The sequence below is a fragment of the Epinephelus fuscoguttatus genome, linkage group LG1, assembly GCF_011397635.1.
Source record: "Epinephelus fuscoguttatus linkage group LG1, E.fuscoguttatus.final_Chr_v1".
Taxonomy (NCBI): Eukaryota; Metazoa; Chordata; class Actinopteri; order Perciformes; family Serranidae; genus Epinephelus; species Epinephelus fuscoguttatus.
Genome location: NC_064752.1, coordinates 25,576,600 through 25,603,436, shown reverse-complemented (window position 1 = coordinate 25,603,436; position 26,837 = coordinate 25,576,600). Strand labels below are relative to the sequence as shown.

Here is a 26,837-nt window from a genome sequence, read left to right as displayed (position 1 = left end):
CTCTCATTCGGTGGATAAGGTATTTTAACTGTAGACTCAGCTACAGCTTGAAAATATTATTAAACAGTGTTAAAACTCCAGAGAGACACATTTAACGTCCACATCCTGAACTTAGTACTGCGCATAGCGTCTGCGCAGCCTGTTGCCGTTGACGACTAGAACAGGCAGACCCTCGTGTCACGCCCGCGTGGGTCACGTGACAAGGAAAAACAAATGCGCGCACTTCGGTAACCCCAACTGTCTCTCCACACTGGTGTAAAGTGTTTGGTCTGTGCTGCTTTTACTGCTCGGTACAGGGGTGAACTGATTTAATACGATGCAAAATGGCGCCAGAAAACCAGATCCAGTCAGACCGAGACCGAGCAGCGTCAGTTCAGGTGCTGACAGAAGACCAGTCCGCCAAGTTCACACCAGAAAGGTTCTTTACAGGGTTGGATACAGCTGGAACAAAGGTGGAAGACTCAAGGAGCTGAGGATAAGGTGCTGATACAGTTAATTTACTGCATTAACGCTTTTATCTCATCATTTATAACTTAATGTAACTTTGTCAATCACGGCAGGCACTTGGCAAGAAAGTTCCTGAAGATATGGATACACAACACCTTCGGCCGAATTCTTCCTCATAAAGCCAGGTAACAACCCATTTTGCAAACTGGAGTTATTGAAACATGAAATCTGCCACATTCAAATGTCCAGTCTGAGCCTGACCTCTAACATGACATGCTGCAGGTCCCACTATAACAGCGTGGTGCTGAGACAGGCCTTTGAAGGATGGAGAAACGAGTGGTGGACGTCCAGGAGAGAGTGGAGTCTTACCATGCGAGCAGACTGTCACTACAGGTACAGGATATAGTCCTCTGTCTCAGTCAGCTGGTCACAGAAGGTGTCTGTGTGTGCTAAACAAAAACAATTTACTTAAACAATTTCCCCCCGGGGATTAATAAAGTATTCTGAATTTGAATCTGAATCTAATGATGTACTTTGTGTTTCAGGTATTATCTGTACAACCTGGCATTTCACAGCTGGCGAAGGTTTATGTCATTGCAGTGGGAGAAGAAGAGAAAGATCCAAATTGCTCAGTCATTTGGTATGTTTTTTAGCTTATACAACTCCTATTCCAAAAAGATTGGTACGCTGTGTAAAAGATAATTAGAAACAGAATGCAATAATTTGCAAATCTGTTTGAACTATATTTAATTAAATACAGTACAAAGACAAGATATTTAATGTTCAAACTGATAAACGATTGCTTTTGTTTTTCTTTTTAAAGATACACTCAGGTTGAATTTGATGACTGCAACATGTTCCAAAAAAGTTTGGACAGGGGCATGTTTACCATTGTGTTACATCGCCTTTTCTTTTACCAACACTTAGTAAGTGTTTTAGAACTGGGGACACTATCTGTTGAGGATCCATTGCTCTGTTTTGTGCTTCATAATCTGCCACACATTTGCAATAGGAGACAGGCCTGGACTGCAGGGAGACAGGTCTAGTACCCACACTCTTTTACCTTGACGCCCTGCTGTCGTAAAACATGCAGAATGTGATTTGGCATTGTCTGTCTGGAACAAGCAGGGACATTCCTGAAAAAGATGGGACAGCTATGCTGGATGACAGCATATCTTGCTCCAAAACCTGTATGTATCTTTCAGCGTTCATGGTGCCTTCACAGATATGAAAGTTACCCATAATGCCATGGGCTCTAAGTCTAACACACCCTCATACCATCACAGATGCTTTGAACTTTGTGGTGGTAACAATCTGGATGGTCCTTTTCCTCTTTAGCCCGGAGGACACGACATCCATGATTTCCAAAAACGATTTAAAATGTGGACTTGTCAGACCACAGCACATTTTTCCACTTCGTGTCAGTCCATCCCAGATGAGCTCAGGCTCATCTGTTCATGGTGTTTCTGGTTGTTGTTGATGTAAGGCTTTCATTTTGCATGGTAGAATCATAACTTAGATTTGTAGATGCAGCAGCAAACTGTGTTTACCAACAGTAGTTTTCCAAAGTGTTTATGATCCCGTGTGGCAATGTCCTTTATATAACCATGTCAGTTTTTAATGCAGAGCTTTCTGAGGGATCAAAGGTCACAGCCATTAAATGTTGGTTTTTAGCCTTGCCCCTTACATGCAGAGATTTCTCTGGATTCTCTGATTTTTTTTGATGATATCATGGCTTGTATTTGATGAAATCCTTGAACTCCTTGCAACTGTGCTTTGAGAAACATTGTTCTTAAACTGTTGGATTATTTGCCTCTGCAGCTTTTCACAAAGTGGTGAACTTGGCGTCTTTGCTTTTTAACAACTGAACCTTTTGAGGTTGCCCCTTTCCTTTTATACCCAATTATGATACTTTAATCTATTACCAATTACCCTGTTTATCTGTGGACCGATCCAAACTGGGGTTTTTTGAGCATTTCAGAAGTTTCCCAGTTGTTTGTTGCCACTGTCCCAACTTTTTTTTGGATGTGTTGCAGGCATCAAATTTAGAATAAGTGTATATCTACAAAACAGCAAAGTTAATTTAGTTTGAACATTAAATGTCTTACCTTTGTGCTGTATTCAATTGAATATAGGTTAAAACAGAATCACAAATCATTGCATTCTGTTTTTCATCATCTTCATCTTCTAACCGCTTCATCCTCTTGAGGGTCGCGGGGGGGCTGGAGCCTATCCCAGCTGACATCGGGCAAGAGGCAGGGTACACCCTGGACAGGTCGCCAGACTATCGCAGGGCTGACACATAGAGACAAACAACCATTCATGCTCACATTCACACCTATGGACAATTTAGAGTTACCAATTAACCTAGTCCCCAATCTGCATGTCTTTGGACTGTGGGAGGAAGCCGGAGTGCCCGGAGAGAACCCACGCTGACACGGGGAGAACATGCAAACTCCGCACAGAAGGGCTCCCACGCCCGTGATCGAACCGGCAACCCTCTTGCTGTGAGGCAAGAGTGCTAACCACCACACCACCGTGCCGCCCCGCATTCTGTTTTTATTCATGTTTTTTGCAGCATCCCAACTTTTTTGAATTGGGGTTGTACAATGAGAGCTTATCAAACCATAAAGCCTCATGTTTTATTTGATATCACAAGCAGCTGTTTTTTCATTATTATTTCCTTATCTAGCTGACAGACAACAGATGCATCTGGTTTTGGAACGATGGGAAGTTTTCATAGAAATGAGGCGAATGAAGAACAGAATGCTTGAATCTGCCCTCGAACAGAACAGACTCGCAACCCTGCGGTAAGATCAGTGTATTTACAAATCAGACCTACATTTATAATGCTTAGTGGATTGTTGGTTTTAAAGCTGTTTTTTTTTTTTTTTTTTTTTCACCTGTGCAGTTCAGCGTGGAGCTTGTGGCAGGCTCGGCTGCAGCAGCATCAAGACCTTCAAGCTTTAGAGGATCAAGCCGTGAAACAGAGCGCGCTAGCTTTACGGAGAAGGGTAAAGACATATTCCGACACACCCGTGAATCATATTACGTCAGCATTATGTGTGATGAATGCTAATCTCCTACTTTTGTGTTTTGTGTGGTGATGTGTGACTTTTTGTCAAAGACTTGGCTTCAGTGGAAAGAAATGCACACGGCTGCTTGTTGCCAGAAAGAGAAAGAATCCAGAGCTACACTTCACTTCATCCTCAGACTGAAAAGAAAAACATTGCATCACTGGAAAAGTTATATGGCTCATCTCCAAACCAAGAAAGAGTCTCGAGGTCATTATCAATTACCTGACTGTCTTTACTCACAGTTGGTAACTTTTTTAAAAATAACTTTTTGTTATATTTGATTAAACTGTTACTACATCCACACAGTGCAACATGAGACAGATAATATGTAAAAAAAAAACATGTTCCTGCTCCTCCATGTGGTGCTTCTAATAGCATGTGCTAGAATTAACCATGGCTGAGGGAAAACAACCAATCAGTGCCAGAACATGTCATTCATTGTTTGTGAACTGTGGTCAAACTGTCATACTAGGCAGCGCTGATCAAATATGAATCAAGATTCTGTCACTGCATTGTCTATTTATATCCTAAAGGGTTTTCAGAAACATATTTTAGTGTACTTTTTAGCTGTAAAGTCAGAAGTTGGCAGGTGGCTGGTGCTTCGTTTCGGCTCGACTGTCTCCAACATGGCCGCCAGGTCACGAGCTTTCTCATTTCACAGCTAAACAGTACACTAAAATATGTCTCTGAAAACATCTGAGAGAAGAAATAAGCCTTACTGTAACGGAATCTTGATTCATATTTTATCAGCGTTGCCTAGTTTGACAGTTTGACCAAAGTTCAGGAGCAGTGATTGACAAGGGGACTGCCCCCTGAAAGTCAAAGATTAAAACCATTGATCACATACCCATCAGTCAGTTGAGATTCTGCAACACGAGCAGTCTTTTTTTGTCAGTCAGTACTTCTGAGGAGACCCAGACCCAAGGTGTGTCTGAGTAAGACGGCAGCAGCTACCTGGAGGAGGAGAGGCTTAGCTTGGTCAGGCTCTGAGATAACGTTATCTTCTGTCGTCTGCTTAGAGGTGATGAATTTAGAGCTCACAGCAACTAAATACGGTCTCTCTGGCTTTTGTTTAACATCTAGCAATGGCAAAAAATTGTTGCACATTCCCGATCTGTCATTAGCATAGTTAGCAGGCATTAGCCTTGAGGGCTAACGTAACTAAGGGCTTGTTTACTCTATTACATGAACGTTGCTGTCACCCTGAACGTCTCGCCGAACCCTGTTCAAACTTTTAAACTCTGTATGGGGAAAAAAAGCAACCAATAGTTGAATTTTCTTATTGAACAGCCAAATGTGATTAGACTGACACAATTCTGAGTCAGGTCCAGCCCTAAAATGCCATTAGAAGCACTTGCAGGAGGCAGAGGGACCAGAGTTTTTCACAGGATATGTGTCTCATACTGATAAAATGGCAGTTTCAGCAAATATAACAAAGTTATATTTTTTTTAAGTTACCAACTACAGCTTTAATATAAACTACAATATCACTCAGACTATACCGCTCACATTGTAATACTGATTACTAAATTTTCTCTTAAAATTCCTTTTTCTGTTTTTCTTTTTTTAGCTGTGGCTCAACGTGCTCACAATCTCCGCCTGGTGACGATGTGTTGGAGTAAATGGATTGGTGCGCTGCATCATAAGAGGGTCGAGGAAGACCGTTTGCAAACTGCAGAGCACTTGGCCATACGGAGCACCCAGCGCAGAGCACTGGAGCGCTGGAGAGCTTGTATCCTAAATCCAAACATACAATAACACACCTTCCATTTTAAACCAACTACAGCATCAAGCATAGTCAACTGAGGGATAGTTAAGGGGTTAAATGATCAGTACACTTGTTTGATTCTTGAGCTTGCCAATAGATGTGACATTGTGCAGAGAAGAGGCTGAAAGATACAGGATTGCAAGTCAACATCATCATCATCATCTACTGGTGAGATGAAGAATAAATGAAGCATATCAGTAGAGAATGTGATCATATAATATATTGATCACTGTGTGTTGTTGTTGCAGCGAGCTGGACTGCAGGGACTTTCTCTTAATGTTCTCAGGAACAAGACACACAGACTGAACAACAACATGGCTGTCCAACATCATCATCAAACTGTAACTAAGGAGTGCTCCATCATTCTAATACCACAGCATCAGTGACACATTAAGTAATGTTTCTAATGATTTAATGTTTGTGGTTTTCATAGATGACATGCAGGTACTGGAGGCTGTGGCAGGACCGTCTGGAGGAGGCTGAAGACAAGAGTTTTCAACACCTAACAGAAATGGCACTGACCAATCACAGGTGCTTTTCTTTTTATTCTTTTTTTTATGTTTGACTTAGAGTGAAAATATATTAATTGCTTTCTGTTGTGGCAACCACACTACAAACATGTTGTATGTTTCATATAAGGTTGTTTCTGTTTGTATGATTTTTATATAAACTCAGACTTCTTGCTCTTTTTACAGAGCAGTCCTGTTGAGCAGCTGTTTTCACCACTGGAGAGAGAAACTTGCTGAACAAAGACACATGAAGGTATTATCTCGATCCACTAGATCCACATAAGCAATTATGGCTGTAACAAATGTCTTTTTTTCCACTTCATTTGAAAACCTAATAGAAGCTTTGAAGGTCTGTCGTCATATTTTATGATGTTGTCGAACAAAATCCCCAATTTTCGAAAAATGACTCATTAGTGATATATTAATCCTTTTTTTTTCAATTGAAGGTCCAGTGTGATGGATTAGGGGGATAATGAATAATAATAAGCAATAAATAAGGGTCATTGTGTTTATATTACCTTAGAATGAGCTGTTTACATCTACATCAATGGTGTATGAAGAGAAATGGATACAGTGTCGGAGGCAGGACCTGTTCATACTTATGAAAGTTGCTCAGTGGTGCATGAAGCCAAAAAAAGTGTGACTTCGCAGGTGTAAAATTACCCAGATCTTCTGCATCATTGGGCCCATAGAGTAGGCGCACTGAAGACATCTGTTGGATGAGTCCGCATCTTTCATTCTGGTTGGGCTCTCTGCTAACTTCAATGGGGATAAAATGACTTGATACTGTGGCTCTTCTCGACTTTAGAAATGTTGTTAGACCGAATGAATCAAATCCTGATAAGTCATTTTGTGGGAGATGTAACACTCAAAATAACTGTCCACTGACTTATAGTAGTCTCTTTCACAATGTAACTCTATGAGAAAAAGTATTTTTGTGCCCAGTGGCATCACGTGTCAGACCCGGATGTTGTAGTAACATGATTTGGCTAATATGTCAAATTGGCTTAAAAGTCCAGCACACTTCCTGGGGGCCTGAATCACATATGGAGCGGGTACTCCACTACGGGGTTCACTATGTTCTTTCTACAGTTACCCAGAACAGACAAACCAAACACTGGCTCTAAGTAGAGTCATTTGCATTTTCACATTTTCACACTGGCCACCATATTGCTCCTACATGCTTGGCACACGGAAGAAGTTTCAGTCAGTTGTAATCTGCCTCCTCACCACTGGCTGCCACTAAATCCTACACAGTAGACCTTTAATTCAACATTTAGTTGAATGAATAAATGTGATTTAAGGTGCTGTCAGATGATAGGCCGCCCCGTTAATACAGCTGCGTGCTGCCCTTTGTATGCAGCAAGCAGGAGGGAAAACAGTTGGGGGGTTTTTCTGCAGTGAAAATTTTGTTTTTGAAAGGCTAAATACCAACAAATATGAATTGAAGCAGAATATTTCATGAGACAAATACACAATGTAAATTTGAAAACGATTACATGTACTTTTTTCCATAAATTTTGAATTTTGGATGTAAAAACCCCGTAGAGTTATTGGAAATGTTTGGATCACACAAGTTAGAAACAAGCTTACAGCCAACACTGAAATAAAATTATACAAATAGTATAATACTTATAATACTAGTGCAGAAATGCAAAAGAAAACAGAGGCTGCACAGCATTCAGATGTCACACGTTATTAACGAAGGTTCCAACTGTTTGGTACAGCTTCCTGAGCAAAAGTTACAGAGCAGAGAAAAGGACACATAATATGAACATTTATAAATTAATAGAAAATGTAGGCAAACAGTAGGTGAGAGTATGAGTGGTATCTGTGTGACCCTAAATCCTGCTTATAGATTAATAACAAACTTATGTTTTCTGCAGGAATTGGAGTGTCGTGCAGACATTTGGTTTGCTGAACGTATGTTGCCTCGGTGTTTCGACTCGTGGGTTGAGTTTACTCTGCAGAGAAGACTCCATAAGCAAATGAAACACAAAGCAGAAGTCTTTAATCGGTGAGTTACCAACCCTCCTGAGCTGTTTGTGTGTTGTAATTCATTTCCAAATTGAGCAGAGTTGACCGGTCTGATTTGTTTGATCACTGTGTTATCAGGCAGCGTCAGTACACTTCAGTGTTTTACACCTGGTGGGGACGTTCAGAGACGCATAAGGAGCAGATGCTTTCTGAGCGGATGGTACATTAACTGTTAATAAAAACACAAACTACTCCATGTTGTTGATTAGGAGCGCAGGTGTGAATCAGTTACTGACAGATAACTTGTTATCAGGCAATTCTACACGAGGAGCGCTGCCACTTGCAGAGAGCCTGGACTCGCTGGAGGGAACGGACGGAGCAGCAGATGGAGGAAGAGGAGAAACAGAAGGCTTCAGACCGTCTGTACCTGCACAGACTTCTCCACAAGACGATGACACAGTGGAAGGACAACAGCACTGAGATACGAGACAGGTGAAGCAAACTAAATTCTGTAGAGCAGAGGGGTGAAACTTGCCGGTCTGTTGGCTAACACATATTTTGTTTGCATGTCAGGAGAGATCGAGAGCAGCAGGCTTGTCATCAGGGTGACCTGCGCTGCATGAGATGGGCTGTGGAAAAATGGAAAAAGGTAACTCTGTAGTATTTGTTCTGTCCAGTTCACACATCATCTGTTCTCATACTAGGGGCGTAACAAAAGATCGATACGCTTGAGTATCGCAATATTATATTTTCTGATACGGTGTTGATTCTCAAAAACACTGTCGATTTTTAAAATTTCCATTAATTGAGTGGTAACACAGTGTTTGTACTTTTTCAAATTTCTTAATTTGTTTACCTAAAGAATCCTACAGGCACTTTTATTTATTTATTTTTATATTTTACGGATATACACACACAGCTCCAATCACACTGTGACCTCCAGCATGCACCGGGGCAGTTTGCAGCTGAGTGTGAAGCAGTTGCGATGAGAGTCAGCACCTCCAAGTCTGAGGCTGTGGTGGATGGCCCCCTCCGGGTTGGGAGGGAGTTCCTTTCCCAAGTGAGGGAGTTTAAGTACTTTGGGTCTCGGGGTAGAACAGAGCGTGAGATAAGTGGATTGATGCGGCTTCTGCAATGATGCAGGCACTGTGCTGGACTGTCATGATGAAGAGGGAGCTGAGCCAGAAAGTAAAGCTTTCAATTTACTGGTCCATCTACATCCCAACCCTCACCTATGGTCATGAGCTCTGGGTAGTGACTGAAAGAATGAGGAATTCAAGCAGCTGAAAGGAGTTTCCTCCATGGGGTCGGTGGCTGGGCTCAGCCTTAGAGATAGGGTGAGGAGCTCAGACATCCAGAGGGAGCTCGGAGTAGACCCGCTGCTTCTTTGTGTTGAAAGGGGCCAGTTGAGGTGGTTTGGGCATCTGATCAGGATGCTTCCTTGGTGCCTCTCTTTAGAGGTTTTCCTGGGCCGCCCTACTGGTAGGAGGCCCCGGGGCAGACCAAGAACACGCTGGAGGGATTATATATTGCATCTGGCCTGAGAATGCCTCGGGATCCCCCAGGAGGGGCTGGAAAGCGTTGCTGGAGAGAGGCGCGTCTAGAGTACTTTACTCTGCCTGCTGCCTCTGCGACCCGGCCCCAGATAAGCAGTTGAAAACAAATGGATATGCAAATATTAATTACTTGCTCAGATGTCACAAAAAGTATTGCTTTGATGTTGAATGGTACTGTGATAAATACAAATGCAGATCCTACTGTTCTGATTGCAAAAAAAGGTAAGCTACTCAGATTTTATGCATGTGGTGGTGTTTTGTTCATATCGTGACAGTTTTCCTAAAGTTAGATATTATTAGAAAATTAGAAATTGCAGTACATTGAATGGTAACCCTTGTATCATGATAGGTATTGCATCGCCAGATTCTTGCCAATACACAGCCACATATACACATAATACAATGGAAACCTCTTACAGTGATCACTTATGTCCAAGTCGAATTGATGACTATAGGTGGATGATTAAAATAACAGATTTTCTAGTTTTTTCTTTATGTGTCATGCAGATTACCATCCAGTTGACATTTGTATATTTATTATGTGAATATAAAGTAATGCAATGGACAGCTTTGCTATTTATTGAATTTTATTGACTGCTCCAAACAGTCATGTGACCAGGCGTTATCAATCCATTTGACAAGAGCAGCTTAAACCACAGGTGCTTTCCCCACGTGCACACGTTTTCTGTCTCCATCACTGGCAGCCACGACTGTTTCTCATTGTTTGAGACTACATAAGGTAGCCCGAGGAACACCAAGTTTGGCAGCTGCATGTCGTTGGCTTGTTTTTGGCAGTTTGTCAGAAGCTTCAAAAAGGTTATGTTTTTCATTCAGAGAAAATTACTTTTTTTCTCCCCGTCATGATTTCAGTGTGCACGCAGCACCAGCTTCAAGTATCCAGCTGGAAGCAGACGAATCACCGCGAGGCAATGGATCATGGAAAAAAAATTAGAATTAAGATAGTTTGAACATTTTTTTCCACATGCTGTCATGTTTAAAAATAACCAAAATGAAAACTGTAAGCAGACTACTCTATTACTCTAAGCAAATTATTTAAACAGCATTTGTATTGGAATGATTCTGTCCCAAGCTTTTTGATCACATCAGTGTTTTCCACTGTATCTGACAGGCATCTGCTCTTCTCTTCGTCTGGCTCAGGGTTTAAAGAAAGACAGAAACGGACCTGTTTAGGTCTGGAAACTCTGGAATGAAACTTGGAAACTGTGTTTTTAGTTTGTTTAATATTACGAGACATAGATATGCGTCTGTTTTAAAAGCTTATTATTGGATCATAACACGTAACACAGCTGCTTTGTGTTTATTATTTTTAAAAATCGGGTTCCTGTGGGTCCTTGAAAAAGTCTTAAAAGGCATTGAATTCATACATCCAAAAATAAGCCATTAAAATGTTTTAAATCAGTCTTTCAAAAGTCTTAAAAATGTTAATGGGAAGTAGGATTCTATGAATCTTTTCTGACATTGCATTATAAAATCAGAAAATAACTGTTAACATCTATCTTTTTTTTAAAAACTAATTTACCAAATGCCTCTGGCAACAACGTCATGCAGATCATGATAACAGAACCAGAAACACTCACATACATTTACCACATCCAATCACATGACCAAAGAACAAGCCTTTTTCAAGGTTAACCAAATGGATACATGTATAACAGTGTTATATATTTATTGTATTCCATGTATTCCACTCAAGAAAGTGTTAATTATTTTTCAGCATTTGAAGTGCATCATTTAATTTTTTTAACTTGACCAAAAAAGTCATGATTTATGTTACAGTATACATTTAAGCAAAATGATCCCTAACCCAAAGTAAATGATGTCAATTAATGTTTTTTTTTTTTATCTTCAATTATGGTTATTGTAAAATTGGCATTACATTTTTATTCCTAGTGGCATTTAAAAGTCTTAAAAAGTCTTAAATCTAAACAGCCTTAAGCTGAAGGGACCCTGAAGATAGTCAGGGTACAGATATCAACAGAAACCAGTCATCAGTTTCAGGTGTGTGTGTGTGTGTGTGTGTGTGTGTGTGTGTGTGTGTGTGTGTGTGTGTGTGTGTGTGTGTGTTTGGTCAGTTTGTTCATAGCCAGAGAGTGAAGAAAAGCAGACTGAAGCAGATGCAGCGTTACCATGAAGTGAAGCTCCTCAGACGCACGTTTGTGGCCTGGAAGGTACGTCTGCATTTATAATCACATGATTTCTGAAAGTTGGAGTAAAAAGAAAAAATTGACAAACTGTCACCTGCTGCGTTCACAGGAACGCCACCTGCAGATGTGTCAGATCCACAGTGAAGCAGAGGAACTTTACAGGCAACAAAAACAGAACTTTCTTAGGTATTGAACACAAATTCTTACATATATTCTCTTATTGGACGTCTGCTCTGTTTGCTCCTTGAATGATTCATGTTGGCTTTATCTGCTCTGTCTCCAGGTCAGCTCTGTGTGTGTGGAGGGAGAACTCAGTGCTGCTGACGGAGGTCAAGCTCAAAGAGCAACAAGCACAGAATCACTTTCAGCATTTCCTTCAACTCAAGGTTAGAAAGCTGTCCAGTGAACTCATATGTCAAACTATCAGAGTTATTCCTCTGCGGGAGTGCTTGCTTATCGCTGTCTTTGCATTAAACATGTTAAGGTGTTTCGTGCTTGGCGAGAAGCAACAACGTGTGCAGTGTCAAAGCGCCACCAGCAGGAGGAAGCAGTTAGCAAGGTTCAGAGGTCCATAAATCAAGGTAGCAACACACAGTGACCACATGCTGTCTGATTTTAACACTGTTTCAATTTTTATTTTCTGTTTGCACATCAATTTTTTTTTATGAATGTCACTTCCTTTCTCTCACACCCACAGTATGTTGGTTAGTGATCTCTTCTTTTTAAACATTCATGACAAATTTATCATAATTTTCTTTTCAAAAATAAATATTATTTTCTGGAAAAGGCACAAAATGTCAGTGGATTTTGAAAATGCACTCCTGCAACTCTCCTTCATGTCCTAAGCCCCTCCCACCCAACGACCACAGCCATATGCACACACTTCATACAGTGACCCAGTGTTTCCCATATATTGATTCATTTCATTGTATTTCAGTGTAGAGTTGAATGCAGCACATTTACTCAGCCCCTCCTCACCATGCTCTCTCTGTTTATCAGACCACAAATGAGACAAGAATGAGCTATCTAGCCACCGTGCGGCCCCCCCACCTTGCTCTCCGCCACTGTGGACTGCATCCCTGGGAGGAGAGCAAGTAGCAGCTTAGGAAATCAACCTTCAGTTGGCAGCTGTAGCAGCTCAAATTCAGCCAGCGTAAACCCCCCCAGTGCCAGATGTCACAGCGGGCTGATGGTTAGTGACAGCAATGGGTTTTACCTGTGTAACGGCAGCAACAGAAGGTTTGCTGATCTTAGATTGCTGCTGTACTGGCTGCTGTGGCCGCTGACTGTGGGTCTACATCTGGAGCTGCTGCCTGCTCTCCTCTAGTAGTAGCCTGGCGCTGTTAACTGTGTTCAAAATGGTCAGACTAAAATAACTTTATAAGCGTGTTGAACATTGTTGTAACGTTAGAATGTTATTGTTTTGTTCACCCGTACTTTTGCGCTTTACAGGGACAGCTTTTGTGACAGAGCATGCACCAAACAGCAATAAATAATCATCCTCTATCATTAGTGGTGCAAACAATAGCAAACAATAGAGTGGCTTGTCGACTTTCTTCCTCATTCTCTGACGTATCACCTGGTGTGTCCTGTGTTTCCTCAGAGGTTAGCGCAGTGAGGGGGGGTAAAGGTTATAAGATGCCATTGATAGGGGACCAAATTAAACTGTTACCCTAAATAAAATTACAGATTTGTCTGGGTTTGAACATTGTTGGGAACACTGGGCATATTGTAATATCACGCTAGGTCGAGTTGTTCTTAGATATTTTACCGTGGAAACGTTTCATATTATACCTTTAACTTACTTTTGTGTCAGAATACTGTTTAATTGAACATGAATTGTTAATGTTTTAGCTTGATGTTTCCTGTGTTTAGCTCAGCAGCTGCGGTCTTTCAGACGATGGAGGGAGCGAACCAGGGAGGCTCGGAGAGAGAGGATATGTATGGAAAAAGCCAGGCAGCACCATGACTCCAACCTCCTTTCTAAAGCACTGTGCACCTGGAATAAGCATCACAGCCAGTGTCAGAAAAACAAGGTTGTGACTTCATTGTCCCTGAACTGTTACATATAAAACAGCTGCACTGCTGACTTCCTGATATTTAATTTTAAAAATGTGATTATGTCACAGGTAATGAAACGACAGGGAATCCTTCTGCTGAGATTAAAGATGTACCAGAAGTACTTTGAACAGTGGAAGATAAAGGTTTGTCTTTTTCACACGCTGAACACTTAAGCCTTTCAAACACAGCTGAGTTAAAACTTAAAGATCTCTAGTTGTCATGTAGAGTGCTTCTCAGCCAGTAATAAGAGCTCAATAATGTCCTCTGTGGCTCTGTAGGAGTTTTGTAAAGTGTGTTTTTAGCTTGACCCATACCGGAGAGTGAAAGTCGGTTAGACAACAAGGTCAGTCAGGCATATACATGTGATTTGATTCAGTGCATTTAAACTGGCAGTGACTTTGGTTTTCCTTCCTGCTGAACAGCTGCAGCACAGACGGAGAGAAGCTAAGCAGACGGAGCGAGCGCTCTGGCACTGGTCCCTCACTCTTCAGGCCAAGGTAGTACACCTGCCCGCACGTGTTCGCCTCTCACTGCAGAATTGAGCGCTGTACTGTTAAATTGATGCTCACACGGTTTTGATGTTTTTTGATGAATCTGCCACAGGTGTTGTGTGAATGGAGGCTGTGGGTCACAGAGCAGCGCAGAAAACAGGAGCAGGCAGCCAGAGCTGCACAGGTCTACAGAGACCAGTTGCTGAGGGAGGGCGTGACGTGCATCCTCTCATACGCTGCTCACATGAACGACCTCACAACCAGCTTAACACAATATAGCCAAGAGCAGGTGGGAATCTCCAGGCACCTCATGTTCTGATTTGATTCAGAGGGCTACGATGCAGTTAGAAAAATTATTAATGTATCGTCATCAAAATTCTTGACTTTTATACATAATTTATTTTTTCTCACTGTGACAAATTGCTACTCGTTAAATATAGCACATTTGCACTGAGCCATAATAAGTGGGTATTAATCACTTCTGTGTCACTTCAGACATAAAATTTAAGTATCATTTCATCAAATCTGCCCTGCAGAAGTCAAGACATCTCCAGAGAGTCGTGAAGCGCTGTGCTATGCGGTGGAAGCATCGGGCGCTGAGTAAACCACAAAGAGAGCCAGAGGTCAAAAGGCAACCACTGAAAAAAAGCGTGACCTTCTGTTTGACGACACCTGGACTGAAGAATGTGTCCCCGTCTGACTCTGTGGAGCAGGAAGCTGAAGATGGGCTGCTAAGCCAGCTGTGAGTCTGAGCCCCTCTCAGGCTGTGAATATCAACACTTGGACTCAGACTTAAAGAGTTTTTCTTTTCTTTTTTCTTTGTTTTTTTTTTTTTTTTTGCAGGGTATTCAGCCGTATGCCTCGACGTCAGCCACGGCGCTGCGTGGAACTGTTTGATTCTCCACCGAAAATAAAGTCAAGTTTTTTTCTACATAATCAAAATACATTACATTAAAAAATACCAGACAGCTTAGGTTAAAGGGAAACTGTGAGCTTTTTCAGTGTGGTCCCTATTTTCCAATGCTTTTGTGTCTAAATGAATAATGGGAACAACAATTTTTGAAATTGGTCCAGTATTGGTCCAGCCGGCAGTGGCTGCAGTGTAATCCTGCGGGCAACTGTCCACCTTCTGTCCATTACAAAAAGTTTTGTTTTTGCCGCCGACTGGCTCCGATTATTACTCTAAGGGTCTGACATTACGGAAAGGATCCCTACAGAGATAGACCTTTATTTACCTTTATATTACCAAACCCACCAGACTCCATCTAAATAAACAGTAATTTTAGCCCATATAGAGTCTGCATCTTATCACATCTAACTGGATGAATTAAAGGTTTTGTAGACTAAACCAGAGTTCGTGATTGTTGAAACAGTGGAAAGACAAACCAAGACAGCTTTTGTGAGATTTAGTTTGTGTCTGTTGACTTTGAATGAAGTGTGTTTTACAATGATAAAATTACTGTTTATTTAAATGGAGTCTGGTGGGTTAGGCGATAGCGATTTCAGGGCTGTTTCTGGTTAAACAAATAGGATCTGACTCTTTAACAACAAGGTCTACCTTTGTAGGAATCCTTTCCATGATGTTATCAGCCACTTAAATAACAGTCTGAATACATCTGTGGCAACAACAAGTTTTTTTTAGTTGACATAAATTGACGGTGCCCCATTGCCTGCAGGGAGTACATTGCATCTTGTTTCGCCACTGCTGGCTGCATTTCAAAAATTGTTGTTCCGGTTAGCCACTTAGACACAACAACATGGCATATGGGGCCAGGTTGAAAAATACCAAAGTTACTCTCAAAATTTAAACATCATGAATAAAACTTTTCCTTCCTTTCAGCACTCAGAAACAGACTGTCATCACCGGCGCTGGACCCGCTCCATATCCGTCGCAGCTCAGTCGTCCCTCTCAGGAAGTCCATCACACAGCATCGTCCTGCCTCCATCCTGCTAAAGTTCCTGTTGCCTCCACACGTCAGAGCATCATCACATCTAACGTGTCACCCTCTGAACCTTACACATCCACTAAGGACTGCCCTCAAGAAACCCAAAACCAGGATGTTCTTTTACCTCCCTCTGCTTTCATGACTACTGGGACTGAAGATACGGTAACAGTCACCTGTTTGACTCCAACAGATGTCAGTAATATGTTGAAAGCCTTATTAGGTAACTTGAATTTCTGCTTTTTTTTTCAAGTTGGGAAAGTCTAACTGCTCAGGTTTTGGTGGAGATGTTCCACTCGTGCCTCTTCATCAGTTTGTGCCTCCTGTTAAATACTCGTCAGCTTATTCAGGTATGATACCTGCACTTTTCTCACCCAGTGTGTTGGGTTTTTTTGTATTCACTATAACATGATGGTCTTGTGTAGATTATGCAGAACATCACAAATGCCAAGATTTTAAAAACTCTCTTGTCGTGCTTCTTGAAGACGTACATCCGAGAGCATCCGGTGGAGAAACTGCAGAAGATGCAGCGACGGATTCAACATTAGCTCTGACTGGAGAACTGCTCAGCATTCAGCAGGACATGACGACATACCAACAGGACAGGAAGCAGCTCCGGTACAAAAAATGTGACAAAAGTTTTTCCATTCATCTCATGTCTCTATGTTTAACATAGTGTCTGTGTAATAGTAGTAATGTGTGATTGTGTGTGTGTTGACTCAGGGCATGGCAAAAACTAAAACAGGTGTTACAAAGTTGGTTGCAGACCAGTGGAAAAGACGAACACATGGAGAAAAGTGCTGTTTGTCAAGAGCTGAAGGAGGTAAGAAGATAAAATAATTCTGTCTCTTTTTTCTATTAAACAGGAAACTACACTTGTTATTGTTGCACACAGTGCGACTGCACAAGGAAAGAATCTTCAGCACTTAAACAGTACCTAAATTGATATTTACGCTCTAGAGATGATACTGTGATGATGATTGATATACTGTTTCTTAAAGGTTCTGTATACAATATTCAGAGCATTAATACAGCAGCAAACCACTACTTGCTTTGTAAAGATATAGTGGAGTAATGGCGCCCTGACCAGAGAATGAAGTCAAGCTCCCTGTTGTAATCTGAGCTTCTCTGTAGTTTCTTGTGGCAAGCTGGTTTCAGCCGTGCATGCATGTTACTGCATGTGTGTATCCCACTGCCTAGCTGGGGCCAGGTCGCAGGGGCGGGGACCCCAGACGTTCTTCTCCCCAGCAACGCTTTCCAGCTCCTCCTGGGGGACCCCAAGGCATTCCCAGGCCAGACAAGATATGTAATCCCTCCAGCCTGTTCTGGGTCTGCCCCAGGGCCTCCTACCAGTGGGACGTGCCTGAAACACTTCTAACAGGCGGCCCCCAGGAGGCATCCTGATCAGATGCCCGAACCACCTCAACTGACCTCTTTCGACACGAAGGAGCAGCGGCTCTACTCCGAGCTCCCTGCAGATGTCCGAGCTCCTCACCCTATCTCTAAGCCTGAGCCTAGCCACCCTTTTGAGGAAACTCATTTCAGCCGCTTGTATTAGCGATCTCATTCTTTCAGTCACTACCCAGAGCTCATGACCAAAGGTGAGGGTTGGGATGTAGATGGACCAGTAAATCGAAAGCTTTGCCTTCCGGCTCAGCTCCCTCTTCACTATAACGGTCCGGCACAGCACCTGCATCACTGCAGAAGCCACGCCAAACGGCTGATTCATCTCACACTCCATTCTATCCTCACTTGTGAACAAGACTCCGAGATAATTTAACTCCCTCACTTGAGGCAGTAACTCTCCCCCAACCTGGAGGGGGCACGCTTTCAAACTAGGGCAAGGTGTGAGGTTGTGAGGTGATGATCAGAGGTGACTTCCCATATTACTTAAACTGATGTCTTACATTTTGCATGCATTCTTTAAGGTCTCGTTTGAACAGTAAATCAGTAAATCAAAAGTCAGCAATCAGGTCACATGAGGGAAAACAAAATCACACTCAAAGTTTTTTTTACTCTCATCACAGTCAGTGTTTTTGCTGTTGACAGTTGGAGGAGCGCATCGACAGACTGTCCGCTGACCTGGCGAAACGGAAACCAACAATGCTGCTACACGCAGAGAGGATCCAGCACTTACAGACTGCCCTCCAGGATGCAGGAGTTTCTTTTCTCCGTCGGAAAATAGAAGAGACAGAAACAGATCGCTCTGTGTTTACAGCATGACAGGAAATAGTGCCTCACACACTTAAGTGATTTCACCTGCTGATTGTTTGGGCTGTTTATCTGCAGAGATCATATGTCTAAAAATAACACAAAGACTGACACAAGGATTGGAAGAGAAATCTGTTCACCAGCTGAAACTGAACATTTTTACTGCACAGCTGGTGGGAAAACAGATATTTTAATGTCCACAAATACTATTTATTCCTGTTGATGATGATGTAAATTGTCTGAAAATTGACTGAGCATTAAGCCAAGCTCCTCACAGCAGCTTTCCCTGCTACATCTACACTTAAAGTCTGCGAGAGCTTTGGATAGGGGTCGTCCTTGTGACAGATGGTTCTAAATATTTTCCATATGTGTGCAGAAAGTCACTTTACTGGTTTCAGAGGAGCTGCCCTTGCGCAAGAGGCTTTCTATTTATCCGTTAGTACCAGCGTCTCTAATGCTTTGGGAAATCTATGCAGGAGTTTCAGGGATTTGAGACAGAAAGGACAGCTGTCTGTTGTGCTCTGCAGACATCTTGAGACAGATTTGTCTGAGTCTTTTATCTACAGCAGGGCAGCATGCGAGGACTTTTGCTCTTTTTCATCTTTGCCTGCTGCAGCAGGGGTGAGTTATGTTACTGAACTAGTTATTTAATGTTTATTATCTTGTTGAATGTTCAAGGTGTTTTATTCTTTTGTACATTTGGCTTTTGGCTCTTGTTACCCTCTTTCTGGAACTTTTTATGGACATTATTAAAACAGGTTAAAACATTACAAATGTTGTAAAATCATTTCACTTTTTGCCAAAATGCAAATCTGGTTTTAGATTATGCACAAAGAATTTATTTAAATGCCTCCATCTTACTAAAGTATGCATGACCAATAACTAATTCTGTGCTAAATGCATATTCATCCTCTGAACTGTTTCTTGCATGCTAGCTAAGAAGATGCGCTGGTGCACAGTGTCAGATCCTGAGCAGAGGAAGTGTGCAGATCTAGCTAAAGCTCTGGTGGCGGTGCTGCCGCCAGCTGCTGTGGCAGCCTTCGCCAGACTCTCATGTATACGAGCGTCCAGCACGACTGACTGCATCGATAGGATCAGGGTGAGCCGTCCTCCACCTTGACGTCATGATTTTAGCCCTGGTTGCAATAAAACAGTGAAGTGCACCAGACAAAAGAGTCACTGAAGCAGATAACGGCCATATGAAGTCATGTATGTGTGTGTTACAACTTAAATTTATACAATAAACTTTTTTTTAATAGACCAACGAAACTGCCATTAAATGAAAAAACAAGGTGGATTTCTTCTTCACAAATTCTAAAAAGAGAAGAGGCGGGCAGAAAACAGATTGATGTTGAAATGTTTTCAGTCAAATACTGATCTACTTACTTTCTTCTCTTCTCAGTGTTGTTTGGATGATTGAACACAGACAAATTTGTCACATAAGTCCAACAGATGACTTTTTCAGCAGGGCAGATGAGATCAGCGGGGTTGTAAAGCTTTCTACAACAGTGTGTAAAACTCAGCAATTAAATTCTTGTTAAGAGCTTTTCTTAGGCTTTAAAACAAGCTGATATTATTTGTTAACACAAACCTTTTGTCAGGATCTCTTTCATTACTGAAGAGCTGTGATCATGGTATGTACTGTACAGGACATTTTAAAGGGACAGTCCACCCCCAAATTAAAAATACATATTGTTCCTCTTACCTGTAGTGCTATGTATCACTCTGGATTGTTTCAGTGTGAGTTGCAGTGTGTTGGAGATATCAGCTGCAGAGATGTCAGTCTTCTCTCTAATATAATGGAACTAGATGGCACTCAGTTTTTGGTGTTCAAAGTGGCAAGAAAATACATTTTAAAAACTCAACAGCAATGTCTCTTTCCAGAAATCATGACCTGGTTACTAAAGATAATCCACAGACCTTGTTGTGAGCAGTTTCATGTAGGAACTATTTTCTTTCTACCAAACTCGACTCGCCAACTGTATCACTGCACAGAAGAAGAAGGCTCAAAAGCCCTGAACTATATGACTGGTTTTGTACTGTATGGACCCTGATGGCATCATTATAGTAAGGTCTTTGTTTGTTTCAGGCAAACCGCGCTGATATTGTGACGTTAGATGCAGGAGAAGTTTATTCTGCTGTGAAACAGTTTGGCCTTGTTGTCATCGCCAAGGAGATTTACAGTGACGGTAGGTTTGGTTTAGATTTCTGACACACTTCAGCATGTTTGTCAGTATGTAATGCTTTCACTTAAAAAATCCTTGCCCTGTTCTGAATTAACAAGTTTATTATCTCAGAGTTACAAGAAATGGTATCATGCAATTAACATCATCTCGTAAAATTCTTGTTTTTCTGAATTAACAAGATCATTATCTTGTTAATTCAGAAAAACAGCCGAATTTTTCTCAATTGAATGCTTTCTGTGTGTGTGTGTGCGTGCGTGCGTGTGTACGTGCGTGTGTGTGTGTGCGCACGCGCGCTTCAGGAGGCTGTATTCTGTCTGTAGCTGTGGTGAGAAACAGCACTCTGGACATACGGTCCCTGCAGGGCCTCAGGAGCTGTCACAGCGGGGTTCGATGGACAGCTGGATGGAGTCTCCCACTCGGCTTCCTGCTGTCCCGTAACTACCTGAGCTGGTCAAAGGAGCAGCCGCTCAGTCAGGGTAACAAGATTATAATCAGCTGATAGTGGAGCAGTATAGTGTGGAAGTTTCTTCTCTCTGTTTTCTATTTTGGCATCTCTGGTCGTCTGGTTTTATGATCCCCTGACTTGTTTTTCTCCTCTGGAGCAGACGTCAGTTCCTTCTTCAGTGCCAGCTGTGTTCCCGGAGCCGCTGCCATGGCACCACCTCTGTGCGCTCTGTGCCAAGGCCAGAAATCCTACATTCGCCAGAAGAATTACCACTGTGAAACATCCCACAGTGAGCCCTACTACAACAGCCAAGGAGCCCTCAGGTCAGGTTCGACTAACAATCAACGAAGCTCTCAGCTTTCAATGCACATTTTCCATATTTCAAACATGTCCTCTTTTCCCTTTGTTGCTCTGTTGCAGATGTCTCAGGAGTGGAGCAGGAGATGTTGCATTTGTGGACCATTTAGCTCTTGAAAGTATTGAAGGTAAACTATTTTCTGATAGACTTCTGTAGTATCTCACTATTACCTTATTCTGTTACAATTAAAACATTTTTCTGAGGTGATCTTGTGGCCTAAGGATTTAAGATAACCATGTCTCTGTAATGTCCCTAGTCTGAGTCCACCTGAGAATTTTTGTTGCAAATCATCCCTTATATCTGTCTTTATTTATTCCTTGTTGACTCTCTACAATCTGTTCATTTAAGAAGGGAAAATGGCAAAAAACACCTTAAAAATTATGATTATGATTTGGCGAAAAAATCAAACTGGAAAAACTCCTTTTTTAAGGATCATCACTCTGCTTTTTCTTCATGTTCTGTCTGTTTTCTCAGACAGTGATGAGTTCAGGTTACTGTGCACGGACGGCACTCAAGCTCCTCTCAGTCACTACACAAACTGTAATCTGGGACGTGGCCCGGGAGGCAGCATGGTCACCAGATTTAACTTTCGAAAGGTTGCACGCAAATTTCTAACAACAGTGCAGGTACTTTTTTGTCTTCTCCCACTTTTGCCACACCATGTGTCTATAAGGAATACTGTACTGACTAAAAGATTCTTAAAGGATTCTTTATTATTATTAAGATGTTGTTTGGTCAACAAGGGAGAGAGAGGCAGCGCTTCCAACTCTTCAACTCATCATCTTTTGGAGAGAGTGACCTTCTGTTCAAAGATGTGACGGATAAACTGGCTGTTCTGCCAGATGACATGGACGTCAGTCAGGTGCTGGGGCTGGATTATGTTGCACTCCTCAAAGGTCTTGGACATGAAGGTGCTTATACCCACTTTGTTCATTTTTATATTCAACATGGGATTTTATGACCTCATTGAGCCTGTGTGTGTGTGTCTGTGTGTGTGTGTGTGTGTGTGTGTGTGTGTGTGTGTGTGTGCAGGAAGTTCACTGGAGGACAGTGTTGTGCGGTGGTGCTGTATCAGCCTTGCAGAGCAGAAGAAATGTGAGCAGTGGGCTCTCAGTATAAAGTCAGACCCTCTGGTGTGCGTCAGAGCCGTGTCAATGAAAGACTGTATAGAGAAGATTAAGGTAAGTCATTCAAGGGGTACAAATGTTGGAATATAATATATATATAATATATAATATAATATATTTTTCCCCCGTTAAAGGGTTTTTTTTGGGGGAGTTTTTCCTTATCCGCTGTGAGGGTCATAAGGACAGAGGGATGTCATATGCTGTAAAGCCCTGTGAGGCAAATTGTGATTTGTGATATTGGGCTTTATAAATAAAATTGAATTGAATTAAAAGTTTTATTACACTTGAGAAACAACTATAAGTCAGGCTGATACCACCTGTGTACTCTGCACACAGAGGGACGAGGTGGACGCTGTCTCGCTGGACCCAACTCACTCTTTCATTGCAGGAAAATGTGGTCTTGTCCCCGTCGTTACAGAATATTATGGTAAGACTGTTCACATTCTCTAATTCATTTACTTAAAGCAAAGAGGCTACTACACAATCAAGTTGGAGCCATTTCTTCTGCATATTATTGATTGAGAGTGTTCATTGGTCCTGATACAAATAGTCACTGAATCTATAATGAGATCGACAGAGGTTTGATATTTATTGGTCTTTTATGGTTGATTGATAGCTTGGTCTTTCAAGGAAAACCAAATCCAACTGGGAAATAATAAAAGTGAAAAATAAAGAAATTTAAAAAAAAAAAAAAAAAAATATTAAGTGACATGTATATGTGTATATGTATTAAAAAAATATTAATGATAATATTTGTACAGATATGAAAAAATAAAAATATTTTTAGAAATTAAGAAATGTAAAAAAGACTAAATAATATGCAAAAATATATAATGTATATTTAAAAAATAGACATACAAAAATAGATACTGAAATAAATGAACAAATAAATGTAAAAATAAATAAAAATGCTTGTTTTTTTATATTTTGTTATTTGTCTTTATATTTCTACACTTTTGAATTTACTTATTTATTCCTTCTTATATTTCCATGTGTAATTTCTTTCTTTTATAGGTTTATTCTCTTTTATGACACTCCTATGATTCCATACTTTTAAAGTAATTTATGAAGCAATAATTACACATTTACTGGTTTCAGCTGCTGAAATATTTGCTACACATATGCTGAATTTTTTGTGTTTTAATATCAGTGTGTGAATTGAATATCTTTGAATAAGGAAAAATAAATAAGTAAAAAATATTTTTAAAAATATGTACAGAAAAAATAGAGTAATTTTTGTGCAATAAATGAATCAATTTAGTTTTGTAAAAAAAAAAAAAAGGTAAATAATTACACACAAAAATAAATAAACAAAAAATGTAAAAAATAAGTTAAAATGCTAATTATGCTTTCTTTGGTATTTCTGTTTATATTTCCACATTTTTTAATTTACTCATTGAATCTCTTTCTTCTTATTTTTGAGATTTGCTATTTTCTTTCTTTTATTCATTCTTTCATTTTATTTGTACAGATAATAAGGCAATGTAGTAATAACACTGACGGTGAAACAAAATGGAGAAGCCTTGACTGCCCATGACAGTAATACTGATGAATGATAATAAGAATGAAAATGATTATTTTCATCATTAAGATGTTTTAATTGAGGGTATTTCTGCCTGCCACACTTCAAATCCAAAATAGGTATTTGATACTGTTTGAAACTTTTTTAAATTAGATAATTAATTACCATTACATTAGCAGCAGTTGTCTTCATTGATTAAGAAGCATTAATCTGTTGTCTGTGTTCTCTTTGACTCTCAGGAGAAAATTGTGTTCCTGCTGAGGGATCAACACACTTAGAGACAGATGGTATGACCGCACTACACAAATAACTATCAGAAATCTCTGTAGCTAATGTGATTGTTGTCTTTATATTGAAAACCACTACTGTCTCTCTCCTCAGTGTTGCCATCAGTGGTGGGTCTAGCAGTGGCAAAGCGCTCCAGCAAAAACCTATACATAGGGAACCTTGGGGGCCGGCGCTCCTGTCACGGCCACATGTACAGCCCTGCAGGTTGGCTGCTGCCGTACAGACACAGGTTGAGCCACGAGCATAACAGCAGCTCCCCCTGTGATCCACACCAAGGTACTGTCTCGAATTATTCATGTGGAGTCCTGAATTCAGCTTTATATTCACACTGGCAGTCCTATCATATCTTTTTTCCGTGTACTGTTAAGTTCAAATTAAAGTTACCTGCACTTTGAGTCTTTTCTTTTCATGTCACCTTGTACTTTCTACTCCACTACAAATATTACAGTTCATTTTACTCTACCACAATTATTTGACAGCTTTAGTTACTTAACGGATTAAGATTTTGATAAGATCATTAATTGGCATTTAAAACTTTATACGTTATTATTGCCCTCCTCCCCCCTTCACACAGTGCCGCTGCAGTTTGACACTTTATGTTTTCTCAGTGTACAACGAGGTGTTTTGGAAAGGCTGCCTGCCCGGCTCTCAGGGGAATCTGTGTAAAGTGTGTCTGGGAGGCACAGGCGAGGCTGCCACCAAGCGCTGCGCTGACAACCACAATGAGCGTTACTATGGCAACATGGGGGCATTAAGGTATGCAGGGTGTCTAACCTGAACCACAGCTTTCTGTTCATCTGTGATAGCTGGTGAGTGGCATTGAAAAATCATATTGTCTCACTTATCTGTTGTGATCTCCAGCCATTAAGATAGTTTTGGGTTTATTTGCCCTGGTTTTAAGACATTTTGGCTGAAATGACCCTTTAATCCTTTCCTCATTATTCATAGGTGTCTAGTTGGAGATCCCAGCGGTAAAAGCTACGGAGACGTGGCCTTCCTCGAGCAGCATAACCTTCTTTCCAACATCCTCAGTGAGATAATCAAGATGAAGTTTTGACATGAACACACACACATCAACACTGACAGATACTGTATGTTACGTCATGTTACATTACACTTTTGTCATGTTGTACTTCAGGTTTGAGTTCCACCGGTTGGGCGGATGGTTGGAAGTCATCGGACTTTGAGCTGCTGTGTAGTGATGGTCGTCGGGCCCCGTTGTCAGAATGGGAGAGCTGTAATCTCGGAGTCATCCCACCGAACACCGTCATGACACGGCCGGTGCTTACAGCCCGAGTGTACGACTTCCTCATGAAGTCACAGGTCAGCTTATGCGAAGAGTGTACGCACTGTGTACACATAGAACTCTGCAGTCTCTTGAAGTTGTCAAGAATAGTGTTTGTTTTAACGTTATGCACTCTGTGGCTCAATAGCACCCTCAAGACTAAAAGGGACAGTTTACCCTTAGATCAAAAAAACATATTATTCCCCTTACCTGTAGTGCTAATTATCAATATATCTTGCAAAATAGGCAATGGGAGGCTTTTAGGTATATATCATGAATTCTTTTTCTCTTTTTAAATCTTACAGGAAACTTTGACATCCAATCCAAACGCAGAATTCAAGCTCTTTGAGTCTCAGCAGTATGAAGAAAGTGACCTGCTGTTCAAAGATGCAACTCAGTGTTTTGTCCACACAAGTCACATGGACTACCGCTCCATCCTTGGAGAGGAGTTTTACAGTCATGTAGAAACCGTCTTCAACTGCACACACTCCGGTACGATTACCTAGCATACTTTATTGTCAATCATATACTTAAACTAGCCCTCAGACATGTAATAATGCTGTAATGCTAATGTTTACATGTGTTTTCTTTACACCAGATATCTTGGAGTTTTGTAATCAGGATGTGTGCAGCATATTCTGATGGACACACAAGGAAACGTGACCTTTCTCTGGTTCAACCCGTCATCCACTAACTTGTTTCATCCGTATCTGATGACTACGGACCCTCAGTGATATCATCCTGTTCATGGCAGAGATTAAAGTCAAAACTCTTTGTGTAGAGGATGAAATTGTGACTACGTGTTACAGTTTTACATGCACCAATTATATCACTGTATTTGTAAATACATATCAAAATGAGTGTGAGACTGGGAACCATTACATATATGGGGATGCCATTTAAAACTAATGCTTCTAACTATTGTCCATTAGTCTTAAAGCAGCTCTGGAATAACTGGCCTCATTTTTTTTTCACATATTTTATTAAGGAACCTCTACACATGTTTGAGATCAAAGCTTTGGCTTGAATAAAGTTATCCGAGCTCTCCACAGGAGGAGCACATACTACAGCTGAACACAGCTAGGAGGACTACTGCATTATCCAACTGTATAATGTTTTGTACAAATTATGCAACTCAGTGTATGTTTTGGACCAATATGTAACACAGTTAGGTTGGTGCAAAGTTATTTGATCATCTTTTCTTAATATTACCTGTGTTTATGTTTACTGTTAAAGATAATGACTTTTACTGTATAAATGATGTTTCCTTTGGGCTTCAATTTGTCAACAAGAATAAATGTTTTGTAAATATATATATATATATATATATATATATATATATATATATATATATATATATATATATATATATATATATATATATATATGTAGCTGTACACTAAAAAAATAAACAATAAAAT

At 40.8% G+C, this 26,837-nt stretch overlaps 2 protein-coding genes across 2 annotated transcripts; both read left to right on the top strand.

Moving 5' to 3' along the window:
- Positions 1–131: 131 nt before the first annotated feature.
- Positions 132–18,979, top strand: sfi1 (SFI1 centrin binding protein). The gene is made up of 31 exons (XM_049585289.1): positions 132–480; positions 561–632; positions 730–840; positions 993–1,087; positions 3,140–3,257; positions 3,359–3,461; positions 3,575–3,731; positions 5,095–5,256; positions 5,390–5,460; positions 5,541–5,633; positions 5,726–5,823; positions 5,988–6,054; positions 7,688–7,818; positions 7,917–7,998; positions 8,092–8,270; positions 8,352–8,427; positions 11,428–11,523; positions 11,609–11,685; positions 11,783–11,885; positions 11,984–12,080; positions 13,375–13,535; positions 13,629–13,703; positions 13,983–14,057; positions 14,164–14,340; positions 14,588–14,793; positions 14,895–14,966; positions 15,892–16,159; positions 16,248–16,344; positions 16,480–16,612; positions 16,718–16,817; positions 18,044–18,979. The coding sequence occupies exons 1-31, from the start codon at positions 317–319 to the stop codon at positions 18,215–18,217; spliced, it is 3,690 nt and encodes a 1,229-aa protein (XP_049441246.1). The 5' UTR covers positions 132–316; the 3' UTR covers positions 18,218–18,979.
- Positions 18,693–26,685, top strand: sxph (saxiphilin). The gene is made up of 17 exons (XM_049585404.1): positions 18,693–18,826; positions 19,141–19,304; positions 20,295–20,394; positions 20,691–20,867; positions 20,997–21,159; positions 21,257–21,321; positions 21,669–21,820; positions 21,919–22,105; positions 22,227–22,375; positions 22,658–22,748; positions 24,083–24,130; positions 24,225–24,407; positions 24,740–24,887; positions 25,080–25,162; positions 25,270–25,454; positions 25,722–25,908; positions 26,015–26,685. The coding sequence occupies exons 1-17, from the start codon at positions 18,781–18,783 to the stop codon at positions 26,056–26,058; spliced, it is 2,172 nt and encodes a 723-aa protein (XP_049441361.1). The 5' UTR covers positions 18,693–18,780; the 3' UTR covers positions 26,059–26,685.
- The last annotated feature ends 152 nt before the right edge of the window (positions 26,686–26,837 follow it).

Bases quoted from the DNA above. Each gene is read 5' to 3' on its own strand.
- sfi1 (XM_049585289.1), top strand. From the start codon at position 317: ATGCAAAATGGCGCCAGAAAACCAGATCCAGTCAGACCGAGACCGAGC. The intron at 11,886-11,983 runs GTTAGAAAGCTG...AAACATGTTAAG, and splicing joins AGCATTTCCTTCAACTCAAG to GTGTTTCGTGCTTGGCGAGA. The intron at 13,704-13,982 runs GTTTGTCTTTTT...CCTGCTGAACAG, and splicing joins TTGAACAGTGGAAGATAAAG to CTGCAGCACAGACGGAGAGA.
- sxph (XM_049585404.1), top strand. From the start codon at position 18,781: ATGCGAGGACTTTTGCTCTTTTTCATCTTTGCCTGCTGCAGCAGGG. The intron at 19,305-20,294 runs GTGAGCCGTCCT...TGTTTGTTTCAG, and splicing joins ACTGCATCGATAGGATCAGG to GCAAACCGCGCTGATATTGT. The intron at 25,163-25,269 runs GTGAGATAATCA...GTTGTACTTCAG, and splicing joins CCTTCTTTCCAACATCCTCA to GTTTGAGTTCCACCGGTTGG.